The sequence below is a fragment of the Panthera pardus genome, unplaced genomic scaffold (assembly GCF_024362965.1).
Source record: "Panthera pardus isolate Hobbes unplaced genomic scaffold, ASM2436296v1 HiC_scaffold_1, whole genome shotgun sequence".
NCBI classification, from domain to species: domain Eukaryota; kingdom Metazoa; phylum Chordata; class Mammalia; order Carnivora; family Felidae; genus Panthera; species Panthera pardus.
Window position 1 is genome coordinate 90,794,757 of NW_026526654.1, and position 26,915 is coordinate 90,821,671.

The 26,915-nt window shown below is 51.5% G+C and overlaps 1 protein-coding gene across 16 annotated transcripts in view; it reads right to left on the minus strand.

The window, feature by feature from the left end:
- Window positions 1-26,915, minus strand: part of LOC109259117 (multiple epidermal growth factor-like domains protein 6) — a 61,720-nt gene that overhangs the window by 11,178 nt on the left and 23,627 nt on the right. For 7 of the 16 annotated variants that reach the window (XM_019436478.2, XM_053901203.1, XM_053901226.1 and 4 more), the window contains 23 exons: window positions 25,954-26,100; window positions 25,158-25,322; window positions 21,845-21,953; window positions 20,148-20,284; window positions 19,500-19,625; window positions 19,226-19,396; window positions 18,902-19,126; window positions 18,522-18,648; window positions 17,491-17,690; window positions 16,616-16,828; window positions 14,380-14,525; window positions 13,739-13,866; window positions 12,873-13,017; window positions 11,601-11,733; window positions 11,124-11,285; window positions 8,815-8,941; window positions 8,296-8,507; window positions 7,591-7,753; window positions 7,067-7,149; window positions 4,299-4,459; window positions 4,015-4,180; window positions 1,755-1,870; window positions 833-951 (listed from right to left, as the gene is read on the minus strand). In XM_019436478.2, coding sequence (XP_019292023.2) covers window positions 833-951; window positions 1,755-1,870; window positions 4,015-4,180; window positions 4,299-4,459; window positions 7,067-7,149; window positions 7,591-7,753; window positions 8,296-8,507; window positions 8,815-8,941; window positions 11,124-11,285; window positions 11,601-11,733; window positions 12,873-13,017; window positions 13,739-13,866; window positions 14,380-14,525; window positions 16,616-16,828; window positions 17,491-17,690; window positions 18,522-18,648; window positions 18,902-19,126; window positions 19,226-19,396; window positions 19,500-19,625; window positions 20,148-20,284; window positions 21,845-21,953; window positions 25,158-25,322; window positions 25,954-26,100 — 3,481 coding nt within the window. The other 9 variants (XR_008421665.1, XM_053901213.1, XM_053901219.1 and 6 more) reach the window with 9 other exon arrangements.

Sequence of the window (26,915 nt, forward strand, 5' to 3'; positions counted from 1 at the left end):
GGATTAAGTGACTGACTCTTGATTTTGGCTCAGGTCTTGATTTCATAGTTGGTGAGTTTGAGCCTGGTATTGGGTTCTGCACTGGCAGTGTGGAGCATGCTTGGGATCCTCTCTCCTTCTCTCTCTGCCCCTCCCCCACCTCTCTCTCTCTCCTTTCTCTCTCTCTCTCTCTCTCTCTCTCTCTCTCTCTCAAAATAAACCTAAAAAAATAAAGGTAAAATGGAGCTAGCAATAGTATCTACTTCACAGGGTTATTGTGAGGATTAACTTAGCAGATAAAGTGCTTACCTTAGCACCAGGATATTCAAAGCATTCAATATGACTACTACCACTTATGATAATTAAAAGGGGATGAAGGGAGGAACAGACCATAAATCTAAATGCACGGAGAGAAATCAAGTCTACACAAGCAAATAAATCCATCTTAGCCTCTTGGTCAACTTGGAGGAAGAACACAAGCCCACATGGCTACACCCCAGAAGAGACGATATATCAGAAGAAGGAGCATTGGAAGGAGGTGAGATGGGGTTATAAAGTCTAGGGTCAGCCAGAGTGAATGTGACCTCATCCCCATGGGTGGGAACAAACCCAGTAAATGACATGAGTTCTGATGAGTTAAATCAGTGACCTCTTGGTAAACCAAAGTAGCTGGGACAATAGGGGAAATTACTATGGGCAGAGCATCCTGAAGCCTTCAGCTGGATTTGAGTGGGTTAAGCTTTAAATCAGGTGTTGGTTACGGAAGACAAGATTCTCAGTACTAGGAGCTAAGGGCCACACCCAAAGAATATAGCTGCTGTGTGTAAGCTTTGGTGCTGATGCCTGTCCCCACCTTGTACTTTGGTTCTCCTCATCCGGTGGTGGAGGCTGTGGCTGCAGGGACATGTTACTTGCCAGTTGAGGGTTTTGTTGGTAGGTGCGAAGAGGCTGTTCACCAACCTGAACAGAGGCCTTGGAAGAACAGATAATCCTGTAACTTTCCTTCAGTTCTGGGCTCAGTAAAGAACAGTAATGGACAAGGGCATCATTGCTGAACGAATATGGGCACCTGCACTGATCTGAACTTGGGATTCTGTTTCTTGGTGTGGCCAGGCCACTGACTGCCTAGTGCTCTTGGGGGCCCCAAGTGTCTGCTCAGTGGCAAATAAGACCTGATATGTATCATGGTCTCTCTTTTCTACATCCCTACAGGTGCCTTGGGAACACATGTCGCTGTGATGGATTCTGCCCTATTGCACTGGGGTGTGCCAGCCAGAGACTCCTGAACAGAGGCCCTTTGAGTCTTTCTTCCATTTGACATACTGCTCTCTGTGTAGGATGCATGAATCGTGCTTCCCTTTTGAGCTCTGTGTAAGAGGCCAGATCAACAAGGGACTGGGGAGATTGTCTCTGACACATATCTTGGTGGAGATAAATAGCTGAAGACAGGGGTTAACCTAGGAGCACAGGCAGCACACTTTGCTTTTCTAGCAGAGTGCAGAGCCACCTGAAGAGTGTGAGGCCTAAGCGCATATGTGCGTGTGGTGTCTGCGCATGTGTGTGTGTGTGCGCGAGTGTGCAAGTATGAATGTGCGCATGTGTGATGTGTGCATGCATGTTTGTGTATGTGAACGGTGTTTTGTGTGTGTGTGAGTGTGCACGTGTGTGTGTGTTTGTGTGCACGCGTGTATGCCAAATGAGTCTCCACGAGGTCAGGGTGACACTGAAGCTGTCTGAATATGCAGGTGCACTCTAGTGCCCTGGGGAGCTTTCACCTTTCTGTTGGCCCCAGCTGGTTGCCCGTGTGCGTGAGAAAGTGCTGATGCCAGTGCCACAATCACTCTGTCAAGTTCCAGCTGAAAGCCCAGGGGTGTGACACTGGGGGTGCGGCCTGGGGAAGGAGAACACAGAGAGTAGCCTGAGACACAATCATCTCGTCTAACCACAGACTCCCCACCTCACACTTCCTTGATTTTTCTCAGTTCTGAAGCCTTTTATGGGAGCCTCTTGCCTTTTTATTCCTTCTACCTCTCATCCCAGAGCCTGCCTGCATCTCTCTCCTTCCTTCAGGCAATCTCTCCAATGTGCTAACTATATGCAGATTGAACCTTGAAAGACACATTGTGGTTTTTTATGTGTGAGTAGTTAAATTTTTATACATAATCTCTTCCCTTCTTATACATCTTTTTTTCTTTTTTTTGGTTTTCTAGCTTTATTGAGATATCATTAACATAACACTGTGTAAGTTTAAGATGTATAAACCATGTGTTGATTTTATATTCAGAAATGTTCAAAGGTATACCTATCTTTTATCACCATATCTACTCTGTTACTTCTGACTGCTTGAACACTTCTAAGTACTGTGTTTTGCTTGTGCATCCCCTGGGCACTCAGGACACCCACTGCCAAGCCCCATGCTGTGTTGGGGCTCACAGCCAGCAGTCTCCAAGAACTTCACTCTGACTTGCTGAAATAGCCACCCACAGGGAGCCTGATGGGCTACAGGGTAGTTTTGCAAAAGTGTTATTTAATTGCTTTCTTCTTTCTAATTTGCTAAACTTACATCACATAATTTTTTAGAAAAAAGTGTTCCTCAAGAAATCAAGAAATAATGGAAGCCTCTGCCTCCAGTTAGAAATAGCTAACTCCTGCATTCAGCTCCTATCAGTGCCTGTGGAGAGTATCTTTGGGACATGGAGTTTTTACAGCTTAGTCCCAGGCAAATTTCAGATTTTGTCTTTCTCCTTCTCATGATCAGTTGGCCAGATATCCCAGCCCAGAAGTTTAAGAAGAGGGAATGGTTTCAGAGAAGGTCAAGGAAAGCTCTTAATAACGTTCTCCATCCCCAGGGTCTCATAGACCACACATGCAGCAAGCACACCAGGGAGGGGTGCTAGTGTCTGTTTGACCTGCTCCCCAACTCCTCTCCCCTAGGGCCATTGAGGGCAGATGGCCCTCTTATTCTAGGGCTGCCATCATGGAAAAAGTAAACAAGTGATACAGCCTTGCAGAAAGCAGCCTGGTAGCCCCCTTCTTACCTAGACTGGCATCCACTGGGCACTCACAGGGAGGGAGAGGAGCCAGGAGCAAAGGGGCAACAGCACTGACCACTTCTAACATGGAGCCAGGGTCACCCACTGTGGCAGCCAGAGCTCTGTTTTAGTCAGTAGCCCAAACATAGAGACATCAGGGCCATTCAGGGGTAGCTTAGAGACCACACGCCCAGAGCTGCCATCTGCTAGACCCACCCAGGATGATGCTCAGTTTTGGGCTCTCAGATTTCTGGGTGTGGTTCTAAGTCAGAGCAGGTAGTGAGGCCCATGGATGTCCCTCCACACCCCGTTCCTGTCCTGTCACAAGCCCTGCCTGGGGACTCAGAGTCCAGGTGGGAACTGAACACATGCTTCTTTGCAGTGAAGCTCAACACCCAGGTCCTAAAGGAAGAAGGCTTTACAAGAGTTTAGACTCTTGCGAGTGGCAGGAGTATTTCAGAGTATGGGCTGTCATGGAAGGGGCTTCCACAGGGTCCACAGAAGAGCAAATGAATACTCACTCACAGACCTGTGAGGCTGCTGAGATTTGGGTTCAAGTGGACTTTAGCTTCCCATTGCTTACTTTTTTGTACTGATGGAACTTTTGTGGGGAGCATGTGTTACTTATGCCCTTTAGAAAAATAGAACTAAAGGTATAAACTAGGGAGACTCTCAAAAGCCTTAGGGCCCTTGTTACCCTGATATCCTACACAAGGCCTGCCCTAAAACACAGTGGTGGATGTGGCCGACAGGAAAGCTGGGCAGACATCACTCTGCCATGTGTTATATGAGTCTCCTTCTCTTCTGGCAAATCACACCGCTCCCTGGGCCCAGGACCATCTTCTGTGGTCAGAAGATGCTGTCCAGTTATGGCACAGGGGTGCTGAACGTCAAGTGAGATGACAAATGTGAAATGCACGCTTAGGTGCTATACAAAGTCAGAGTTAATATTATGACTTTCCATCTGCCATCATTGTCCAATCCCTGGGCACCTGCCTCTCACCTAGAGGATGCTGCCAGGGCTCCCTAGGTAGACTTGCAGTGTGGCAGCCCCATGATTCCACACTCTGCTCAGTGTCTGTCCTGGTGGCAGCTGTGGCCTCCATCTCTGGGTCTCCACCCTTGTCCAGAGCTTGCCACTCAGTTGTGCTGAGGTGTTGGAGAAAGTCCTGGAAGAACCAGGGCTGTGTCAGTCTTTAGCAATTTCCAGAAGCGGGTGAGTGGGGCCCCTGTTCTCTGGGGTGGTAGGGATGAGGGTAGCTTGGCTGTTGGGGAGTTGTGGCGGACCTTGAGCCCCTGGAGCTGCTGGCTGGCACCCCTATAGAAGGCCAGTGCCTCGCTCCTGTGCTTGCTCAGCTGGGCTGCCACGTGTAGGCTCTGGTCCTCGAGCTTGTCATAGAGAGTGCGGACACTGAAGTCCTCCAGGGTCTTCAAGGGGAGTGGTTCTCCTGCAGGAAGGAGGCTTAGAGTGAGGCTGTGCAATGGAGCCGGAGGTGGGAGCGTCCGGAGTGGCTGTACAGCTTCCCTCCTTCCTTCCAGCACCGACAAGTGAGAACAGAGGAAGCCTGCACGGGGGGAGGGTTAGCGCTGGGAGGAAAGGCAAGCAAGGAGGTGGGAGACCTTCCCATGCAGGAGGTGGCAGTGGCTGTGGAGAGAACTTGAGTGTGAGTGTGACAGAGAGGGGGTCCTGCAGCCTCTGTCCGTCAGGCTTGGCGTCACACCAGAGTTGGGTGGTGGGCACTGCCTCCCTGTTTTGTTGACGGTGGGTCTCACTGGCCTTGACAAGCCAGCAGCTCCTTGAGGAGGCTGTTTGCTGGGTCGCCCAGGCCACATCTGGCTAAGTAACCTTTGTCCCTTCCCTCCGCTTGAACTCATCTCACTGTCCCTATGTCTCCTTAACAACCTTGTGCTCCCCTTTGACAGCTCTTGCCCCACCTGTCCCCACTGCTCTATGGACTCCTGTTTAGCCCCAGGTGTCCCACAGTACCCGGCAGACAGCAGAGGGTCACTAAGTACTCATCTAGCTGAGGTGTGGAGTGTGGTGTAGGCTTCTGGATGGAGTGTGACCCGAGCTGAGCCCAGGGGAGTAAACCAGACAGCTCCACTGAGGTTGCTGGGCCCCATCGTGGTTCTCTCACACCCTGCAGGGATGTCCCCTTGCCAAGGGTCTTAAGCCCCTTGACCTCCTTCTCCCTCAAGCCCACTCTGCTCTGCTAAGGCACATGTGAGCGAAGCAGGCCCCTTTCTGACAGTCTTTCCCCCATGGAGTTGGGTTTTGAAAGAAGAAGGAAGAAGGAAGAAGAAAGAAGAAGGAAGAAGGAACGGAGGTGGCCATGCTGGCCTGGGGCTTGCTCAGAGAGTGGCCTGCAGGAGTGGAATGTGAAGCTGAGTGAGTATCCACTGCCAGGCCATACACTGCTCTTTCCCAGGCCTGGTGGGTGCGTGAGGGGAGAAAGGTAGCCCCATTCATGCTGGCAAAGTGATGTGGGAGTTCTTGTTCTGGGCAACAAATGTAAGCCCAGCCTCTACATGGCCAACTTTGCCTTCCTTTCCTCTCTGCAGCCTGGGTAGGTCTGTCCCTTGAGTTACCAGCCACTCAGGTTGGAAGGCAGTGGGAAGGCAGCTTTCCAGACCTCTTACACCATCAAGCTTCTTCTTTCTGTGCACCCATCACACCCCCCACTATGTAGGGGCACTTCACCCTCCCCTAGAGGCCAGTCCTCTTACCAAAAGAGCCTTGTGCCAACACCTCCTCCTGTGGGAGATCTCAGCAATGAGCCCCCCACCCTCAGCCCTGAGCCTGAATTGAGACTTCCTTTGAGGGTTAAAATCCTGGTTTTTATCCCTGACTCTGTGTACCCTTCCCTGTGTCCACATTATACACACTTTTCACAGCCCACCCTGCTGATCACCCCTGAGGGGTGATCCAAGGTGGGGAAGGTAGATTTGTCCTGCACTCAGTCAGTTCCCTCTGCCTGCATCAGGGAGGTACTGTCCTCACTGTCCAGATCTATCACTATGAAAGAGATAACCAGCGTCTGAGCCCTAGGCAGAGTCATAGTCAGGACTGCACAGAGCTAGGCCTGCCTTGGACAGTGTGTGTGTATGTGTGTGTGTGTGTGTGTGTGCAATGTGTATATGTGTGGATGCTTGTGGATGTGTGGACGTGTGGTGTGAGGAGGGGTGTGTGGTGTGGACCTGTGTTCAGGTTCAAAGCTAGCAAGACTCCAGTGCTGGTCTGGTCCCATGACTGTGCTTTATAACCACTCACTTCACTGCCTCCTCCAGGTCCTTGTGCACTCAATGTACTTCCTGGGGTCTCTGCAACACTGTAGTTAGGGACAAATGGAGGTAGACTCTAAGCTGTGTGAACCCACATCAAGGAGAGCTTACAGGGCTTTTCCTTTGTCCCTTTGATGTCTGAAGTGAGGCAGTCCAGTTGTTATTCCCAAGCAGGTGAAGGGTGTTGGCAGAGCCTCCTCTCCATGCCCCTCTGCACACACTTCCTCCTCACAGTAGGTACTGGGGGCCAAGTGAGGTTGGGAAGAAAGTGTGGCCCCTCTAGGTCCTCCTGAGAACCAAGACAATATCCTGTTCTTCAGGCGAGAAGAGGAACTGACAGGGGCAGATGAGTGATCCTGTAAAGGGATTCTGTAGAACAAACTTCATTTTTGCCCTTGTGGTGAGCTAGAGCAAGCTGGCCGTGAGATTGGAGAATTGCCCTTGGGTTCCCAAGAACTCTTGACCAGCACAGCAAAGATTAGAGAGCCCTTGATTCAAGCCCAGAAGCACCTACTCTCTAGCCCTTGTCACTTGGGGATCTCAGGGGATTTCCTTGAGTCTCAATCTCTTTGTCATTAAATAGGGATTGTACAACACCTGAACACACCCACTTCTTGGTGCCATTGTGAGGATCAGATGGAAAGCATGAAGTGTCTTCTAAGCTGTCAGTGCTATAGAAATGTGAGATGTTCTCCAGAGTGTACCTGGGGTGCAGGTGGGGGTGGAGGGCAGGTGAAGAAGAGAAGGGGAGTTGCTGTGTATAGGTGTGGTACCTGTGCTCCAGGTAATGACTTTCTCCTTGGAATCAGCTCCTTCCCTAGAGCCCCACGGACTGAGTTCTTCATAGGACAGAAGGCTGGAAAGAAGAACCCATACTCAGGTGGCACAGGGCTCACATGGACCAGGAGTGCCAGTGATGAATATCACAGGTCAGCTTAAGAACGTGTTCTTGGGGAACCTGTGTGGTTCAGTTGGTTAAGCATCCAACTTTGGCTCAGGTTATGATCTCATGGCTTGTGCTTTCGAGCCCTGCCTTGGGCTCTGTGCTGACAACTCAGAGCCTGGAACCTGCTTCGGATTCTGTGTTTCCCTTTCTCTCTGCTCCTCCCCTGCTCATGCTCTGTCTCTGTCTCACTCTCAAAAATAAATAAACATTAAAAAAAAAAGAGGGCGTTCTTTCCTGAGTCTCCAGAGCCAGCACCGGGATCATGAATGTGGGCAGAGCCAGGGTGGGGAGTGGCCACACATGCTGTGGCCCCTAGGCTGGGAAAGGAGTGAAGGGTGGAAGGGGACTCACCTGTCCCTGAGGGGCACATACTCAGCAGGCACATGAGACTCCCCAAGGCCCCTCCACTGGGGCCTCCAAGCCCTTACAGGGCAGGCCTGAGCCAGGGAGGGCCTCAACACAAGGCCGAGGCCTGTCAGCAGCACAGTTGCCAAGCCAACAGCCAGCAGCACTCCTGCAAGGTTAGGACAGAGAGGCAGAGGCCACATGATGACCACTCAGAGCCTCTGCAGGCTTTATGCCTCAGCCACTGCAGGGCTGCTTTCTTCCTGCCCATCTGGGCAAGGGGCCATGACAGACCCACCGTCTGAGGCTCAGCCTGGAAAGCTCAGTGAAATTGCTGACTCATGAAGACAGGAAGGAAAGAAAATGGATGGAAACACACACAGAAGAGGTTAAAATGAACATCTTGGTGAGCCTATGACTCCACTCAGGGGTGCTGTTGACCACGAGACCCTGTTCACAAGAACAGGTCCCAAAACTGAGGGGCTTGGGAGGTAGGAAGAAAGGGAAGGACCCCAAGAAGGAAATTAAATATTCTCTACCTGGCAAATGAAGTCCTAGTTCAGGGACAAGGTTGTCCTAGTGCCCATCTGAAGTCTTTGGGGCCATGCCTAGAGTTACAGGTAGGGCTGGACATGCACTGAAGGGTCCTGCTGTGCAAGGTTTCTCCCATGCCCCCTCCAGGTCATGGCTACTCTGGCCTGGGGTCAGTACCTGTGATCACTGTCCAGTCTGGGCCCAGGTTTAGCAGCCTGTGCCTGAGGACCCCATGCCTGGCAAGCTGATATGGGGAGGAGGGCTGCACAGGGGATAGGCCAGGATCGCAGGCCACTCCTTTCTTCTTCACCAGCACCACGATGATGCTCTCAGGCAGTCTGTTGTCTCGAAACACATATGTGCCTGGATCTAGGAACTGGTGGGCAAACCTGGGGAACGAAGGGCCAGAATATAGGGAAAGTTAGCTTTGCTGGGCTGCTTATACCAGACCGAGTGTGTGAGCTCCTCCCCATGCACAGGAATAATGTGGTCTAGGGAAGCTGCCCATGACTCCCAAATCGCTGCCCTCCATGCATTCAGGAGGCCTCACCTGTCCTTGGTCTTTTCTGGCCTCACCTCCCACATGGTTGACAGACTCACATCCTCCTCTGTGTCTTCCTAGTGCCTCCCTAGCTGTGACCTACATGTGAGGAAGCATGGTTCCTCCAAGTTCCCAGGCAGCTCAGCAGAGATTACCTTGAAAAGTTGAGGTGAGTCTCTCGCACGAGGTGGCTGAGTCTCCTGAAGGCCCCAAAGTCCCAGTTGGGGTTGCTGTTGAACAAATGCTGCATCTGGTACACAGGGTAGTGACTGGCTGAGCGATCTGGGGAAGGAAGTCAGGTGGTGCTGGGTTCTAGGGGGCTCCTCAGCGCCAGCTCTGGGCAGCCCACATCCAGGCAGCTCAGGGTCTGTCCTCAAGACCGTGAGGAAACTGAGAAGACATGTTTTCAATGAAATGACGTTTCATCCTTTCATGTATATGATAACACACTTAACACTCTTGGTGCCAAGGCAGCCTGCAAAGTGAGCACACCAGCCCATTGCAGAGGCCCCCAGTCCCTGATGCCCTTTGTGGGTGAGCACAGCCAGATGCCCTGGTACTCTCAGAGGTGGGACCTGTTCAGCTTTGTACCCCTGACAGGCAGTGTGCATGCAGCAGGCAATCAGTACATGCTGTGGGGTGGCTGGGAGAATGAGCAGCTAAGGGGGTGGATGGGGCGCCTGGCAGAAATACAGGTGGGCCCAGCCAGGCAATTCCCTCTGCACAGGGGGTCTTTTCCTATGACAGGTATCATTTCTTCTTCCCAAGCACCCCTAACCCCCCTGAAAGATGGGGCTCTGAACTCACCTCCCCCAGCACGTGGAGAAGGGGGAACACAACTGCATTCACTTCACAGATGTAAATAGCAAGGCTGAGAGAGGATGCAGGTTGCCCCAGGTCCTGGGGGCTTTATGGGAGACCTGGCCTGGAAACTGGGGCACGAATATTTGGAGTTCACCTTCTGGGATTTGTTTCCCCTTTTGTTTCGCCTTGGCACTGCTTTGTGGGGAGGAACTTCAGTAGTTATGTGACACATGAAACAAAGCACTTCATCTACTTCTTGGGCCAAGTGGCCATCCTCCTGTTTAAATCAGGCTAAAAGTGTGGCTTGTGCCACATACCCAGTGATCCATCTAAGAACAAAGACTGCAGCATAAATTCCAATACCAGATACTGATATCTTCAGCTTTGCCTGAGGGAGCACCTTAATCTTTGAACCATTATTGTGCTGTTTGTACAGGGCATTCTCTGTACTAATTTATTGTGGTTCTAAAACAATTAGCAAATCAGGCTGCTTTTGCATTTATTTTCTATTCCATACCTCTCTGCTCCATGTTTTTATCCTCAAAATCTATTCCTTAAAAAATATATCTGTTGGAGGGGGAAAAAAAGCCCAACCCACACTGGCCTGGAGCTGGCTGCTCTCTTGCTTCTCTGACGTCTTTTTTTTTTTTTATTTTTATTTTTTAAGGTTTATTTTTGAGACAGAGAGAGACAGAGCATGAATGGGGGAGGGGCAGAGAGAGAGGGAGACACAGAATTGGAAGCAGGCTCCAGGCTCTGAGCCATCAGCCCAGAGCCCGACGCAGGGCTCGAACTCACGGACCGTGAGATCGTGACCTGAGCTGAAGTTGGACGCTTAACCGACTGAGCCACCCAGGTGCTCATCTTCTCTCATGTCTTTAGAGCTGCAGACCTGTGCCTGTTTCTGCCAAGCCAGCTGGTGTCCTGGGACATGTGAGTGGGGCAGCACTGTGACATCTGCCATCTGCATGTGAGCAGGTGGGCTGGGTGTGCAGGGAATGCCCATCCACTCCACAGCAGCACCCCGGGGAAGTGCCAGGCAGGAGAAAGGGAGGGAATTAAGGTCTACTGAGGGCCCGGACTGTGCACAATGCATGCAAGGTGGATGCTGAGGCTGGAGGGATGAGACTTCTTCTCTAAGGGAAGGCTGTCTCATGGAGGAAAAAGTCTTGTTCTGTAAGGTTCCCAGGGGCGGGAGTCACAGGGAGGCAGGCTTCTGCTCATTACAAGGATGACAATCATTGTAAACCAAGGTGTCTCAAGATGGAGGGGGCTACCAGGAGGGGTTGAGAAGTCTGCCTCTGGGGGCTTCAGGCCCTGAAAGGATGACTGTGTGGCACAGAGCAGACATGCGGGAGGGCTGGCTGAGAGCAGAGGTCACTTTGGTGAGTCCCTGCCTCCACCCAAAGCACAAAATCTGACACCCATGGGCTGCAGGGAGCAGTTGCGGAATGTTGGAGCTAGAGCATCTGCTCCAACAAGTGAAGGGAGGCCCACAGCAAGTGACCAATCAGGTTGAGAGCAGGGGGACAGCACAGGCTTGTTACTTGCTACTTCAAAGTTGTGGTCTATATGTGATATCACAGAACAGCCAGGCAGAGGAGGGATGAGAGAGCCCGAGCCCGAGGGAGGGTCTCAGGTACTGAATTAGGGAACTCACTGTGAGGAAGAATGTGAAGTTGGAAAAGAATCACGTCCCCTTCTTTCAGGCAGACCACTGGGTTTGGAATATGGAGATGAATGCCAGGGTCCTGAGGGACAGAGTGCTCCAGGCCTGCAGTCCGGTGATACCTTTGTAGCCAGGGGCTGGATACAGGTGGTTCTGGGAGAGTTTGGGGAAGGAAAGCTGAAGGATCTGGGCTTGTCTGGGGGGGGTACACACACCCACCTACTAGCCCTGTCCTGTCTCGATTCCCTTTTAGGAGCAGTTTCAGCACTTCTGGAGCCCTCACCTCCCCAAAGACTGTCTTCCTACATGGCCTTCTGTGGTCCCTGTCTGACTCTCACCTTTTGAACACCAAGACAGGGCTGAGAAGTTTCTGAGGGGCCATCCCTTGCTGAAAGAATGCAGCCATAGCCTTTACCCCCTTGCACTCGCTCTGGGAAAGCCTGGGCTTGGTATTCCTCCTCTGCTTACCAAGGAGGAAAGAGTCAAGCATGTCCACTCTGGAGATGACAAAGCCAAAGATGCCACGGGGACCACATTGGACCAGATGGACCCTGGCATTCTCTTGGAAGAAATGGTCTGGGCCCAGAGTGCTTGATACTTCCTGAGAACATACAGCACAGCATTATATACCTGGGGAGGGCCAGAGGGGAAGTGAGGTTTGCAGAGATGGATGGCCAGAAACCCAGACTGAGCCCTTTGGCACAGCCCCTGGTGATGCTGAGTTCAGGGATATCCACTGTCCACATCCCTCAGGATTTGTCTCCTTCCTTACTGAAACTTGCCCAGCGGGATTCCTATGCCCAGGGCTCCTCTTTATCTTCAGCAAACACCCCTGACTCTTGTCCCTGTCCTGGGTCATCAATTGCTCCTTTTCTATTTGCAAAGTCCTATGAACAGAACAACTTCTTCAGAACAATCATCTTACTATCACCCCAAATCTGCTGTCCAGTGTCACACCAATGATCTCCCCACCCTTTCAGTGGCAAGTAGACACAGCCATCTAGAACCTTCTGGTAGGCCAACATAAGGGTGAGCGGGACCTGCACTGCATCTGGGCCCTGGTCTTCTGCCCCTCCCACCCTGATGAAGCATCGAGACCCTGAAGAAAGCCTCAGCCAACACCATTGTAGCCAAGAGAAGGCCCCGCCTGTGGCCAGAGGTCCAGCCCTTGATAAGAGGCTCAGGCTCAGTTCCAGCAGGGCTCACACCATTTCTGTGACCACAGTGAGTGGTTTCATGCCCCTGGGCTTCACTTAACACTCTATAAAGTCAAGCTGCTGCTTTCTCGGCTCTCTTAATGGCTTTCAAATTGGATGGTTGACATTATCAACATAAGAAATACCACTTACTTCCTTTCTGCCTTTCCCTCCGGCCTATGGAACAGAAATTCATGCAGATAGCAACAGACTAGGAAAGACTGGTTATCAAATGGATTTTCCCTTTTTTTTAAGTTTATTTATTTTGAGAAAGAGAGAGAGAGAGAGAGGAAGAGAGACACTCCCCAGCAGGCTCTGCACTGTCAATACAGAGCCTGATGCGGGGGTCAATCTCATGAGCTATGAGATCATGACCTGAGCTGAAATCAACAGTCAGATGCTTAACCGACTGAGCCACTGAGGTGGTGCTCCCTCTTCTGCTGCCTGGTTTCTGCAGCCAGGGTGCCTGGGAGATTTTTTCCCCCTTGTCCCCAGCAGGCAGAGGCTGCCCTTCTATCCCAGCCCTTCCCCGAGGTGGGCTCACCCTCTGGTCATGGTCTCCAGCCTCGCCCTTCACGCTGAGGATCAGCTCCCTGCTGGAACCCCAGGCCAGGGAAAGTTGGGGGGCCTTAGCCAGACACTGGGCATCACAGAGCTCTTCTGCTGAAACATATTCCTGGCACTGGCAGCTGCAGGAGAGGAGAGGTTGGGAGGTCTGTCCTGGTGGGTATGGCGCAGCTGCCCATTCCTGACACCCCTCCACTAGTACAGACACCTCCAGAAGGATCTGAACTGTCTATTCTTCCAAAGCAGTGACTGCACTTTCAATGGAGGTCCATGATGACTCATTAAAATGTGCTCTCTCTGGCCCCTGCTTCTGCACTAGCTTCCAGAACAGGAGCAGTGCCTGGGACAAATCCTAGTTGACAAGCTCAGCATTTTTGTTTTGGGCATCCTGCTGAGGCAAGAGTGAGGAGAGAGAGTTGTTCAGCCTGGAACCAGCGGACCTTCTAGCACAATGGTTCCCTGGCCCTGCCTGCTGGGGGATACCATTCAGTCCACAGGCCAGGGGGAGGACTGGAGAGCCAGACAAAATCAGAGCCCTTCTCGGCTTGGCATCTAGCCAGGGTCACTCCTAACAGTTGGCTCAGGGACCTGGGGTATGGCGCTCACTCTGCCTTGCTGCCAGTACCTCCTCAGCTCTGGGCTGCTTGCCTTGGCTGGTGTTGGCCTGATTCCCCTTCTTGGGAAATGCTGACATGGCAGCTTCTGGAAGGAGATTGTATTTGGCTCAGTCTCCCATCAGAGCTGGGTCCTGCCCAACCTTTCCAGAGGGACTCTCTGGGGACAGTCAGGACCTGTCTGGAGACGATGAATTCATTCTGTTCTCAGCAGGTTTTTGTCACTCACATGCCCAGTTCAGCGCTGAGCTTCCCATCCACTGGGTGGCAGAAAGAGGAGCAGTTGTGCAGCTGGGGGGACACACACTTGCGGGTGGCAGCCAGACGTACTTCTCCAGCTGAGCAGCGCTCAGCGACCTGAAGGAGGATGTGGGAGAAGAGTCCTGGCTCTGGAACCCCCTGCAGGCCCAGGATGAGGGCACTCTCAGCATCAGAGAACATTCCAGGGACATGGTGGGGCCTCTGGGGAACCAGGCTCCCTGAGAGGTCATTTAGTCAGCACCCTAAGACTAAGGTTAGGCTTGAGGGTAGAGGGAACCTACAATAGTAATAGAAGACAAGTTTGCTGCTTGGAAGAGGTAACTGGGAGGTCCACCTCTAGGGAGACTGGGTGGAGTGATCAAATTACTCTCCTAAGATCCTTTATAATGAATGCTGAAATTTGTGGGTCTATGATAAGGAGAAATATGTCTTATCATGTGAGCTTTCTAAAGTGTTCTCATTTGTATAGGAGGTAATCCATCCAGCACAAAGGACTACACATTAACCCAACAGACAATGAAAAGCGGCTGGCATGCAAAGGGACCCATAAATGCTACCTCTCCTCACTCTCCTCAAGCCTTCCTTTCCTAAGGCTGAGTGAGGTGTTACCTGGGGCTGACAGTCCTCATCACTGTCGCTCTCCTCACTTTCCAGGCCCCTCCTGCTGTAGGACTCATGTCCTGCCTGGCAGATGCAGGAACCATCTGACTTCTGGAAGACCCTGTTAAGGCCCCGACATGTGCAGTGGGAGGCACCTGGAGATAGAGAAGCCCTATGGCCCATCACAGGTGCCTAACAGTGAACCATGATATGAGAAAGCTCTCTTTCCCTGTCCACAGTCAGGTACCTGATTAGGGTTAGAGTTAGAGTTAGGGTTAGGGTTAGGGAGATCAGATAACCACATTTGCCAGAGTCTGACCTTAGGAGTCTTTGTGGGGATTGAATGAAATCTTCTGAGTCAATGATTCTCAGCCCTGACTTTTAATTAGATTCATCTGAGAAGCTTTAAAAAAACATGGATGTCCAAGTTCCCTTTAGGCAAATTTAATAAAAACCTCTGAAGTGAAGCCAGAACATCTACTTTTTTAAAAAGGCCCTTGAGTGCTTTAATGTGTAGCTGGGGCTGCAAATTACTGATATAATTGAAAGCACTTGACACCTCATGGAAAGTGTTGTTCCTATTCTCCACTACACAAAGCCTTGTAGGCCTGTTCTGAAGGACTAGCACGGGCCTCTGTCTCTAGACAATAGAAAGAGAGGGAGCTGGAGAGACTGAAGGTCTCTGAAGGAATTTGAAGGATGGTCTAGATTGGATAGACAGAGCCAAGAGAACAGGGATTCTCAGCAGAGGATAAAGTGATGAGTGGGGAAGTTCATATTTTATATGGGAGACCAAAGGAGTCTAGGTGAATGTTCTTCTGGGAGAACAATTTGGGAGAGAGGTAGAGATTGGGACCTTGTAGCTGACTAGGGTTCTTTGCAATTCCAGCTTGTTTGCCCCTGTGGGGACTGTCATCTGCTCAGGAAGAATTAAAAACTCATTTAAAGTTTCGCACATGTCAACTTCCTGAAGATAATCACTCATACACTGTGCATAGTAGCCCAAAGGCCCTCAGCAGAACTTGTTGAATGGATTGAAAGTTGACTTTTTTTTTTTTTTGTGCGGACTTTGTCATATTCTTTCCCCAAATTAATTTAGGGACCACTGACAAGAGAAATAATTATTTATACTGTAGAGAAGGAAGGGAATTAATTCTGAAGTGACACAGAGAACTCTCACCAGTGAGGTTATAGATGGTCAAGCCCTCTCTAATATCCTGAACTTCAGTATGTTCTTTGGCTCATTTGGACCAGGTCCCTGCTGACACCCTAGGCACTCTCAGATCGGATCCAGGAGTCTTTCGTGTCTCATTGTCCAACTGGGCTTCCACTTGGTTTTGTGGGACCTGTAGTTCCACAGAAGAGCCTTGGGACTTCTTGGGTGAAGGAGTGACTCCATGGGAGCAGCTGTGAGAGCTTGTCCTTTGTTGAATATGGGCTACTCTACTTTTGCATTGCTTCACATTAATTTCCTAAATAAACATTATTTTGAAAAACTCTTGGCCTGGCATCTATGACTATAGAAATAATCATGGATCTATATTAAAAGAATCATTGTTTAATATCTTTCCCCAACAATCTCAACTCAACAAGATTTTACTCATTCTCAAGTTCCTGTTTAAATACAATCTTTCCCATAAGTTTCCCTGATCCTTCAGTTCTTCCCATTTTGAACTACCCAGCCTTCCTTGTTTTTTTCTTTCTTGTGGCACTTGATGCTTCTGCCAATTTCTTATATATTTTCTTTCTTCCTATTTTATTTGTCTTCATATCTTCCATAGTGTCTTTGTGGCACTAACAACAATAATTGGAACTTGGCATTTGTGAGCTAACCTCTAAAATAAGTTAACTAAAAAGCCCCTACTTCATCCCCAAAGGGAAAATGGCAGTTTACAAAAGTGCATATACTTACAAGATTTTTTCTACCTTTGACAATGGCAGAGTATCTTCCTATGACATATAACTAGAAAGGTCAGAAAAAATATGGAAAACATCTGTTTGAAGGAATGAAGAACTTAACTGGGAACTTAAGGGGAAAACAATTTTGGAAAGAATGAAAATCCAGAGGGGTGAGCCCCACATTTGGCACCCCGTTTTCCTGAAAGGCATTTACCACTTCAAAGGTACCATTAAGAGGCTGAGATGAGCATAGCTTTAGGATGTCTCATAAGGCTAAGGGGACAAATGGTGTATTTGAGACCAGGGCAATTAGCCAGTTAGAGAGTGGGCATGGGTGGAGACTTACCAGGTGGAGAGAAAGAAGAGCTCCCACAGGGGAGGCAGCCGGCCTGGCCAGGATGGGCACTGAAGGTGCCTGCGGGGCATGGCAGGCACTCTCCAACTGCCCCTGCCTGGCTGCTGTTTCCAAAGGTTCCTGAGGGGCAGGGCCTGGGGCTGTGAGTCTTGGCTGGACAGTAATGCCCCACTGGGCAGGGCTGGCTGTGGTAACTCTCTGTTCCTGGAGGGAAATGGAGGGGAAATTCTGAGCCATGGACTCCAGCTCAGGTGGGGACTAAGAAATGGCAGAGTCCAGGGGAAGAAGGAACTTGGGGTATGGGTGGGGTGGAAAGTGGGAGGGAGATAGCAAAGCAAATACTGTTGAGGGCAGATCTAGATTGTAGGGAGGACAGTGGAGGCTCTGTGCTTTATTGTATCTACCCCCCCCCCCGCCCAAAACAGTCCTCCTTGACTTTTGGGGCACCACAGAACGCACTTCCATCCCTCTAGCAAACAGAGCAGAATACCCAGCATTGCTGACACACTGGGCAGTGGTTGTCCTGTTTTTCAGAGCACTTGGACCACTCGGTCCAGTATGCTAATTTGTACGATGTGATGTACAGTCTGTAATTTTTAGGTCTTTTAAAAACTAACATCAAGACAGGTGTGGTACCAACTTTCTCTGAATCTTCCTTCACCTGTGTCCTCCCCATGTTCTTGGGTCTTTCTCATCAGGTGGCTGGTCTAGCTGAGAAAAACTAGCCCCTGTTCCTCTGCCTGCTCCCAGGGGTTCTGTGGGTCCTCCCTACCTGCCTCCTGCATCTTCCTCACCGGGCTCTGCCCAATTCTGACTTGAGGCCCCAGCCCCCCTCTCTTGCTCACATCCAGGCTTCCCAAACTCACCCTGGTGGCAGCTGAATCCAGGGGGGCAGGGCTGGCAGGCTTGGGAATCCAGAGCCAGGCTGCGGTAGGTGCCTGCTTCACAGAGGTGGCAGCAAGTCTCCTCTGAGACCCTGAGGCCACTCCTGTTCAGTGCCTCGGAGCCCCCAGGGCACTCATGTGGATGGGCAGTGCCCAGGGGACAGTAATAGGGAAACAAACAGCTGCACAGAGACACAGAGCCCAAGACTCTAGTTTCATGTTGATAAGGGGCTGTGTGTGCTATTGGCTCTCATCTCACTAGCAGGGTTCCCCTCAACTCCCCCATCAACATTCCCCATGCTTGACCCTTAAGCTGCCTGGGGGAGGGGCAGCTCTGATATTATCCCAGACAGGGGGTCATGGGCTGGGCTTTGTGTCCAGTGAGGACTAAGTAGGTCCAGGTGTCATCCTGGAGGAGGGAGCCACATCCATTGGCCAGGTCATTGGGCAGTGGCCAGACCTGTGCTCCCTGCCCACTTCACCCTGGGCAAAGGAATGAGTGGAACAAATCTGACTGGCTCTGGATGGGGGGACACAGTGGGAGTGTTGGGAGTGTCAGTCCTGGACACAGGATTGGGGTTGCCAAATGAAATACAGTGCATCCAGTCGTATTTGAATTTCAGATAAACAGTGGTAATTAACAATGAATAAACAATGAGTATAAGTACTCTCACATATTGCATGGGCCATACTTATACTAGAAATTTGTTGTTTACTTAAAATTCATACTTAACTAGGTTTTCCTGTATTTTTATTTGCTAAATCTGGCCGCCCCACACAAAATGGCCCTGGAAACTAATGAAGGGCATCTCAGTGGGATTTGCTTCCTCACCCTCCCTTCCTTTTTAAGGACAGAGGCAGGGACTGAGGCATGTAAACACTGTAGCTGGGAAGTCCAAGCAAAGGGTTACCCAGTACTTGTCTCAGGGTCCTGAATCCTTTGGGACTCAGGGGTTTGACTCCTCTCTGGAGATCCCTGAGGCTGAGACACACAGGCAGGGGAGGGTACTCACAGCTGCCCTGGGCCAGTGTAGGTGGAGGAGCCAGCAGGGCAGGCATAGCCCCCAGGACAAAGTGGGGGGATCCCTGTCTGGGTCTCGCAGTAGGAGCCAGCCCTACAAGTGACCTCAGCCACAGCACCTGAGGGAGACAGGAACAGACCAGTGCACCTTGGTCTTGAGGGTATCCAGGTGGCACAGATCCAACCAAGACTGAGTGGGCCATGGGGGGCTGGGCAAACGGCTTGCTAAGACAAGCAGGTGGCCATGCCTTGCCTGCATGATGCGCCCAGTGCTGATAAGACTTGCCTGAGCACCTGGCCTAAGCCTCGGGGGTGAGAGTACAAGGGATGGGAGCAGTGGCTGGGGAGGGAGGGATAGGCCAGCAGTCTCACCTGCAGGGCATTCAAATCCAGCTCTGCAGGGGATCACAAACACATTTGCATGATCCTTCAGCTCGGCCTGGGGGCAGTAGTGGCCAGGGGGACAGAGCTCACAGTCTTCTTTTGATGATGCCCCTGGTTTTGTCCGAAAGGTGCCAGGTGGGCAGAGAAAGGCACCCTGATCACCTGGACACCAGTAGCCTGGAGGACAAAGGTGGCTTTCAAGGGAGGAGAGACCTGGGGGCAAAAACAGCAGGCATGGCCATGGGACCCCTGATGGCCTCTTATCTCTCCTCCACAGAGGTCTCAGCCTCTGGCCTAGAGGTAGCCTCTCACCTGGGGACACACAGAGGTATCCAGGAGGGCAGGGGAGGCACTCTGCCAGACTCCGGCCTCCTTCTGCAGGCAGATAGGTGTGCTCAGGGCAGGCCTGAGGGGTTCCTGGGCTGGTCTCACTCCCTCCAGGGCAGTAGTGGCCGGCAGGGCAGGGGTGGGTGGCCGGGTCCCCTGGAGAGCAAAGGCTGTGATCACTTTCTGTCCTCTCTTCCTGCCCAGCGGGCCTCCCTCTGCCCTTCTCAGGACCCGTGCACTCCTGGTGCAGGTATCTCACCAGCTTTGCACCAGCGCCCAGCAGGGCAAGGCCCACATTCCTCTTGCTGCTTGGCTCCGGGGGCAGCCGCCATGGTGTGAGGTGGACACAAGGTGGGTTCTCCACTGCCCTCTGGGCAGTAAAAACCTGGAGCACATGGGGTCACACCAGATCTTGTGGAAGGCAGGGAGGCTGCTCCACCATGGCAGGTTGGCAACAGCATGTATCCAGGGGTGGCATGGGGGATTCTACCGGCCCAGGAGTTGAGAGGCCTGGATGCCAGTCCTGGCTCCACATAAGATGTTTGTCAAATCACTAACCATCTGAATTACATTAGGTGCCTATCATATGACATACATATGATGTATGTAATTACATACACATGCATATGCAGATACATATTAGATGTATAACACTGGGGTCCACTACTTTTTATGATTTTTTAAAGTAACCTCTATGACCAACATGGGGCTTGAACTCATGACCCTGAAATCAAGAGTTGCATGCATGCTCTGCTGACTGAGATAGGCAGGTGTGGGTGTCAACTATTTTTAGAATTTGTTTTTGACTAAAAAAAAAATCCTTTCCCTGAGTGGGTCTGGTGGTGACAGCTAAGCAACCTTGCTCTCTGCCTCTTTCACACCCCAAGGAAAAGAAATGGGTTGTTACCTGGTGGGCACTGCTTGGCACACAGCTGTCCTTGGGGACACGAGGTCTGAGACTCCCTGGGACCTTGTGTTATCAGTTCGGAGGCCCCAGGGGGGCAGTAATAACCAGCAGGACATTTCCCCCACACCTGTCCACCTCTAACAGTACAGAGAGGGGGAGAAGAGTGAGATCAGGGTAGAAGGGGTGATCCGAGCCCAGTGCCCCAGAACCAGAGGAGACCCAGGCCCTTGTTTCAGACAGTTTCATGCTGACCCAGCATGTGAAATGCTTCTGACCTCTGCCCCAGGACAACACATGGCTATACCCACGTACATGATAGAAACAGGATGTGATACTTCATTCAGCAACAAAACAGGGCACGAGGGTCAGACCCAGGGGTGCTGGGCCCAGTGCAGGGTTCGAAGAACCTCTGCACGTCCTTCAGGAAAAGATGGATTCCTGGGTGTCTCTTCTCCACTGAGTTTGTGGAGCCCAGTGGATAAAGACGAGGACCCAGGGCTGCGACAGAAGGACAAGTTCCCCCTGGAGGATCTTTGTGGCCTTGTCACACTCACTGTGGAGTGAGGAGGGAGAAGACTGGCAGGTGTTCTAGCTGCTTCCTGCATTGCCCCCAGTGAGTGCCTGGGGCCTGCCAGGTCCCGAGGCCTGAGCTTTGACAGGCACCAGTCTGATCTCCAACTCTTCAGCAGAGTGCAGGCTAGATCAAAGTACGAACTTCCTGAGTATAGGGAGATGATCCTCCAGAAAGAGCATCTGAGGAACTCTCCACTCTCACTTTTCAGGAGAAAACAATCTGCTCTGAAGCAGGTTCACCTCTGCATGAAATGGAGCAGCTCTTCTTTCGAAAACCCCTCTTTCCAGTCTCAGGAAATTGGGAGTTACATGTTTTCAGCGAAAGTTGGGAGCTTCCTCTGGATCAGATATCCCCAGTGTGCTTTCCTTTAGTCTGGCTACTCTGGGAGAGTTGGGCCGAGGGCCACTTTGAGAGGCTAGGCCTGTCTCCAAGGCCTCAGGGGAGACTGGGGAACCCCTATCCAGCCCTACAGGTTGTGAATCTCTGAATCCCAAGTACAGAGTTCTTCCAGTGGCTTCTCCTGCTACAGGGAGAATGTCCCCATTGCACAAATTACATACATAACAAGTAAGTATAAGACATTCAGGCAGAATTTGGGCATCCTGAGGCCTGCTTTCTGATTATTCTGTTTATGGGTACCATTTATTGTCTTTCTAGCCCTAATGATTATAAAAGCTATTCGCATTGTGGAAAATTCAGAGATAGAGGTAAAAGGAAGGATTGTTCATCTTTTCCCTCAGTGTATGTGTATTACCTACAGGCACATAGAATTTTGCCTATAAGGAAATTCCCCATGTTTTTAGGCAGGACTGAGCAGATCTATGTTCATTTCATACTGACCCTCGCTCAGTTTGAATGTATTTATTATTTTTTAAAGAAAATCTAGGTCTGTGCCCATTGTCCTGGCTCTCTTCACCTAATTGTCGGGTTTGACTCCCTGTTCAGACCTGTGTGGCCAGGTGGGGCTATAGTCTAACAGCTGGCCCTGGCTCCTCACACTTTAACTGCCCCACAAATAGCGTGGGGGCCTTGAGGAAGGCCAGGGGGCCCGGTGGGTCTTTTCACCCAGAGGATAGAATTTGATGGCAGCACAGGAGGTGAATAACCGTGGACTATCACTGACCTGCAGTAGTTACCGGGGGGACAGACGGAGCAGTCACCCTCTTCCTGGAGGCCTGATGCATCTTGGGGAGTGAAGGTCCCTGGAGGACATGGAAGAGGGGACCACGTTCCTGGAGAGGGTAGGGTAGCTGGTGAAGATGGGCAGCTGAGGGCTCAGGTTACATGAGGGCCTGTGGACCCACCTCCTCTACACCTGGAGTAATTAGTGACTGGGTCCCCCACCTGTCAGTATCCCACAGTCCCCATGGTGTTGAGTTTTTCTCCCTGCTTTCTCAGAGTCTTCAAAGTGCTGAAATGGCTGTGACTTTAGTCTCTCCCCCTAGGATTATTGTCCTCTTAAAAAGAGTAACTCCCTAGGGAAGAATTTCCAGATAGCAGTGAAGCTTATTTGAGGGTGAGGGGCTATTAATCTAGCCAATGGGCTCAGGGAGTTGCCTTCTCTGTATCAGACACTGGGCTCTCTGGGACTGAGCTGGAACCAGTCAGTCCATACTAAGTATATCTCTCTTGGGAGCTGCCTTTCCCTCCTAGTCACCACCTCCACAGTGCCTTACTGCCTGGCCTGCTTGGTTGTGGTTCTCTTCTCTCTAACCTGGGTCACCCCCCAACCCCACTACATCAGTGGCCCTTGTAGTGGCCTGGAGGCCATCCTCTGGCTTTGCTGACCTCAGCATTTTCTTGTGTATGTGGGCTGTGGTGCTTTGTGTCAGGCGCACCCCAGTATACACCTGGGATGGGAAATAAGAGAAGTCCCCCAGCAGGGAAAAAGTTTGAAGAGAGCAGCTGGATGTACTGAAAAAAAATTCCTGACCAACAGAAGTAAGAAGCTGAAAGGTGTGAGTTTACTTAGGGAAGGTTAAAGAGAGTCAGGACTTTAGCAAGAGTGGGCTGAGGGTCTGGGTAGCCAGGTGAACAGTGCTTCCCAGAGGGCACCTGTACTTCCTCTGTGTGTGTGTGTGTGTGTGTGACTAATACAACCTGTAATTGTGGGGACAACAGGCCAAGTTCTTTGAACTTGAAATGTTGTAAATATTCTGGGGTAAGAGGTCACTCATTTGAAAGGGGTACATATACCTTTCACAACATAGTCACAAGAAGAACAAAGGTAGGGGTGTCTGGGTGGTTCAGTTGGTTAAGCATCTGACTCTTGATTTCAGCTCAGGTCATGATCTCATGGTTCATGAGATTGAGCCCTGCATTGGGCTCTGCACTGACAGTGTGGAGCCTGCTTGGGATCCTCTCTCCCATTCTCTATGCCCCTCCCCTGCTTGTGCTTATTCTCTTTCTCTCTCTCAAAATAAATAAACATTAAATATATATGTGAAAGGAAGAACAAATGTATGCATTACCTGTGGATCAAATACTTGCAAAGGTAACATACAACTCCTAAAATTTTCAGGAATATTTTCCCCAAATTTATGTAAGACATGGCAAAGATTATGAACTTTTGTGGATACGTGCTTGTCTGCCAGGCTGCCTGGGGATAACACATGTATGTTTGTATGCATTTGTGTGTGTGAATTTCCATGTGTCTGCATACACTGTGTGTGCATCTGTACATGTGTGCACACATGTGAGTTTGTATGTGTGCACTATGAGCCTGTGTATGTACACTTGTGCATGGGTGTATGTATTCACATGTGCATGCAAACGTTTGGGTGAGCATGGGCTAATTCACAGTGTGTTCAGGGTGACTGGACTCAGACTTGAGGAGAGTGAACTCATGGTCACTGGGACATTGCCTTCTGATCTTCAGATTCCACTTCCTGTGCCCCAACACCACCACAGAGCCCTTCTCCATGTGGTGCTCAGGAAGCTGCTCCCAGATTGTTGGCCCAGACCTGGCACAGGTTATGACATCTGTTTGCCATCATCCTGATCCAGGTACTCACCCTGGGCCCCCAGGCTGAGTGTAAGAAAGAGGCAGGACATTGAGCATGGGTACGTCATGCTGAAGAGAAGAAAAGAAATGGGGGGGGGGGGCCGGTCAGGATGGGCATGGGGTAGGAGTGAGGGGAGGATGGAAGTTGTGCAGGTGCTCTTCCCCATTGGCACTCCTAGTGCAATGGTATGCAGTAGGCACTCCACGGAGTTTGAATGAATGGAAGGAAGGAAGGAAGGAAGGAAGGAAGGAAAGAAGGAAGGAAGATGAGCATTTCGGGGAGAAAGATAAAGGTCTGGGATGCATGGGGACTTGAGGGTTCCTGGGCATACCGGCTGGGCAGTAGGCATGTGCTGGGCAGAGCCTGGGCATTCTGGTGCCGGGATGCGGGCAGTGAAAGCCAGGTGGGCACAGGAGGCAGGAGTCTGAACCTAGGGACGGCTGGTACTCCCCTTGGTGGCACAGGACAGGCCAAGCAGACCCTGGTTGGCAGAAGTGACCCTGGGCATTGGACACAAAATGGCACCTCTGAGAGCCAGGTTGGGTATGGCTGAGTGCTCAGGGGCTCAGGAAGGTCATGGAGTTATCCTTCATTCTAGGTGGTTCAGGTCATGGTGACTGGAGTGCAGGAAGCCAGGAGGCTGGGTGGGCCAGTTGGAGAAAGAACTGGGGCCTGGGAGATGGGAGTGTTGAGGTCCCTCCTACAAGGCACCAAGAGCTGGCCTAAGGCCCACAGTTGGAGGGCTCCAGCCTGAATCCTGGGTGGGGACCCCTGGTTTCCCAAGCCTTGGGGACTGGGCTCCCTTCTGCAGCTCCCGGGGAAGTACCTGAGGACAGAGGATGGCCATGGGGCTGGAGGTCCTGAGGTCCCAGGGGCATTCAGAGCCAGCCACACAGGAGCTGATAGGAGAGCTAAGGTCCAGGCCAGGGCAGAAGGAGCCAGCTGGGCAGGGCCCGCAGCTCCCCTCGGAGGTGCCACCTGGATAAGGAGGTTGAACTTCATGGGCTCTGTCCCCATGCTGGAATATCAAGTCCTGAAGACAGGACATTTTCCCTGCTTGGCTTGCTGCCACATCCCAGTGCCTAGCACAATATGTGTTGGATGAAGTAGCCACTGATCAAAGCCTCGCTTAGGGCATCTCTGCCTTGGTTGGCCAAAAGAACAGCCCTGCATTTTGCAGACAAAGCCCTGCATTGGGCATCGTCTAAAGGGTGGAGGAGTGGACCTTGTCCTGGGTGGGAAGCCCTAACATCCACACTTAGGCACAGGCCTGTCTCCCAGCCTCATGTCCACCCTAGTGGGAGCCCCAGAAACCCTGACAAACAGATGCTTCTGTTGTGCTGTTTGTGTCTACGGTGCTAACACTGGGATTTTGAAGAAGGAGGGACCCACAGCTGGGAGGGGGTGGGAAAGTACAAGTCAGATGCTCACCTGGGCTGCTCCTTGTTGTCCCCATCGGGCAGGGCACAGGGTACAGAGTCCCCTGGGGGCAGTAGTGGCCTCGGGGACAGGGTCCATTGAGGGGGAAGGCAGAGTTTCTCTGGGGAGTGGGGCTGGAAGCTCCCCCCTCACAGTAGTAACCAGCTGAGCAGGGTCCTTGGATACAGAAAGACTAGAATTTTAGGGCAGCATCAGAAGCCTTACCAGCTGCCTGTGCTGTGGAAGGCCCTTTTCTTGCCTCCTCCCTGGTCCCTGCCTGCTATCCTAAACCCCAGAGAATCATGGAAATTAAAGCAAGAGGAAGGAAAAGTCAGGGAAACAAGGGATTACTGAGCACCTATGGTGTCCATGGCCCTGAGCTGGTGGCTTCCACTTGGAATCTAGGGTGAGGTGTAGCTATAAGAGATGACAGCTGTGGGCACTTATTGTGCACCAGGCACTGTTCTGAGCTCCTGTTTGTAGGGACCACACTCCCCATAGCAACTGTGGAAGGTGGGTACTGTTATCACCCCATTTTACAGGGGAGGAGACAGAGGTCAGAGGGGTTAAGTGACTTGTCCAAGGTCACACCTGCACTAAGTTCAGAGCTAGAATGAGAACCTGCTCTTGGCCACAAGGCTGAGGACCTTTGGGGGAGAGAGGGAGGGCCCAAGGGAGGAAGTGTCAGGAGGTCACAGCGAGGTAGGCAGCCAGACCCAGACGTATGCTGTGGCCCTGCCAAGAAGTGCACTGCGGGCAGCTCTGCAGTGGGGCTGGGACATAGCTCTTCTGGGTCGCTGGTACTTACCCTCGGTCTGCCCGTTGCCCTCACCAGGGCAGTATCTCCCTGCAGGACAGGGCTGACAGGCCCTGGGGGAGAGAGCACCTTCCCGTAGGTTCAGGGTTCCCTCCGGGCAGGGAAGAGCAGAGGGTGTCCCTCCTGGGCAATAGTGACCTGTGGGGAAGATATGAGTAAGTGGACACCAAGTGTCCCAACCCCATAGCTACTCCCTGGGCCTTACAACCTCATCATTTATGGCAGAGAAGTGAGGGAAGCCCTGAGAGGGACGCAGAGAGCACAGCTGAAGGACAGGGAAGAGGATGCTGGCCTAGGTGGTGGGAGAAGGCGGGGAGGGTTAGAATCCAGGCTAGGAGGGTGGGGGCTTTAAGGGGTCTGTGCAGGCAGCAGAGGTGTGCCTGTGTGCTTGTGTGTGGACATGCATGTGCATGCGTGTGTGGGGACGTCAGCACTGAGGTTTCTGGAGTCATTACATAGTAAGAATGAGTAATAGGTCTGGTCTGGCTTGATAGGCCTGGGAGAGAGAGTTTCTTGTGCTAGAGAAAGTGGGGTCATGTGCACCTCAAACAACCCCCCAGTATTCCCACTCAAGAAATAGCTGCCCTAGAAGCATTCCAACAGGCAACCTGGTTAAGAGTCTCACAAGAGACATGCTGTAGTCTTCTCTGGGGGCATTTACTCAACTCTCTCAGGGTGGGGTTCTCAAAATCCTCTGGTTTCACTCTGCAGACAGGTGGTGGCTGTCCAAGGACAGCAGCACCTTAGGATCAGGATGGGACTGACCAGAATTTCCAGCCTCTCAGATCTGTGTTCCTCCCTCCATAGAATATGCACACTTACCTTCTGGGCACCCTGGAAACCTGCGGTGATAGGGAGGTATGAATATATGAGGCTGGTCACAGACTGTGTGAGGGAGGCCCTGGCAGTCCTCAGCAACCTTCACCCTGTGTCCTCCTTCTGCAGCATAATTA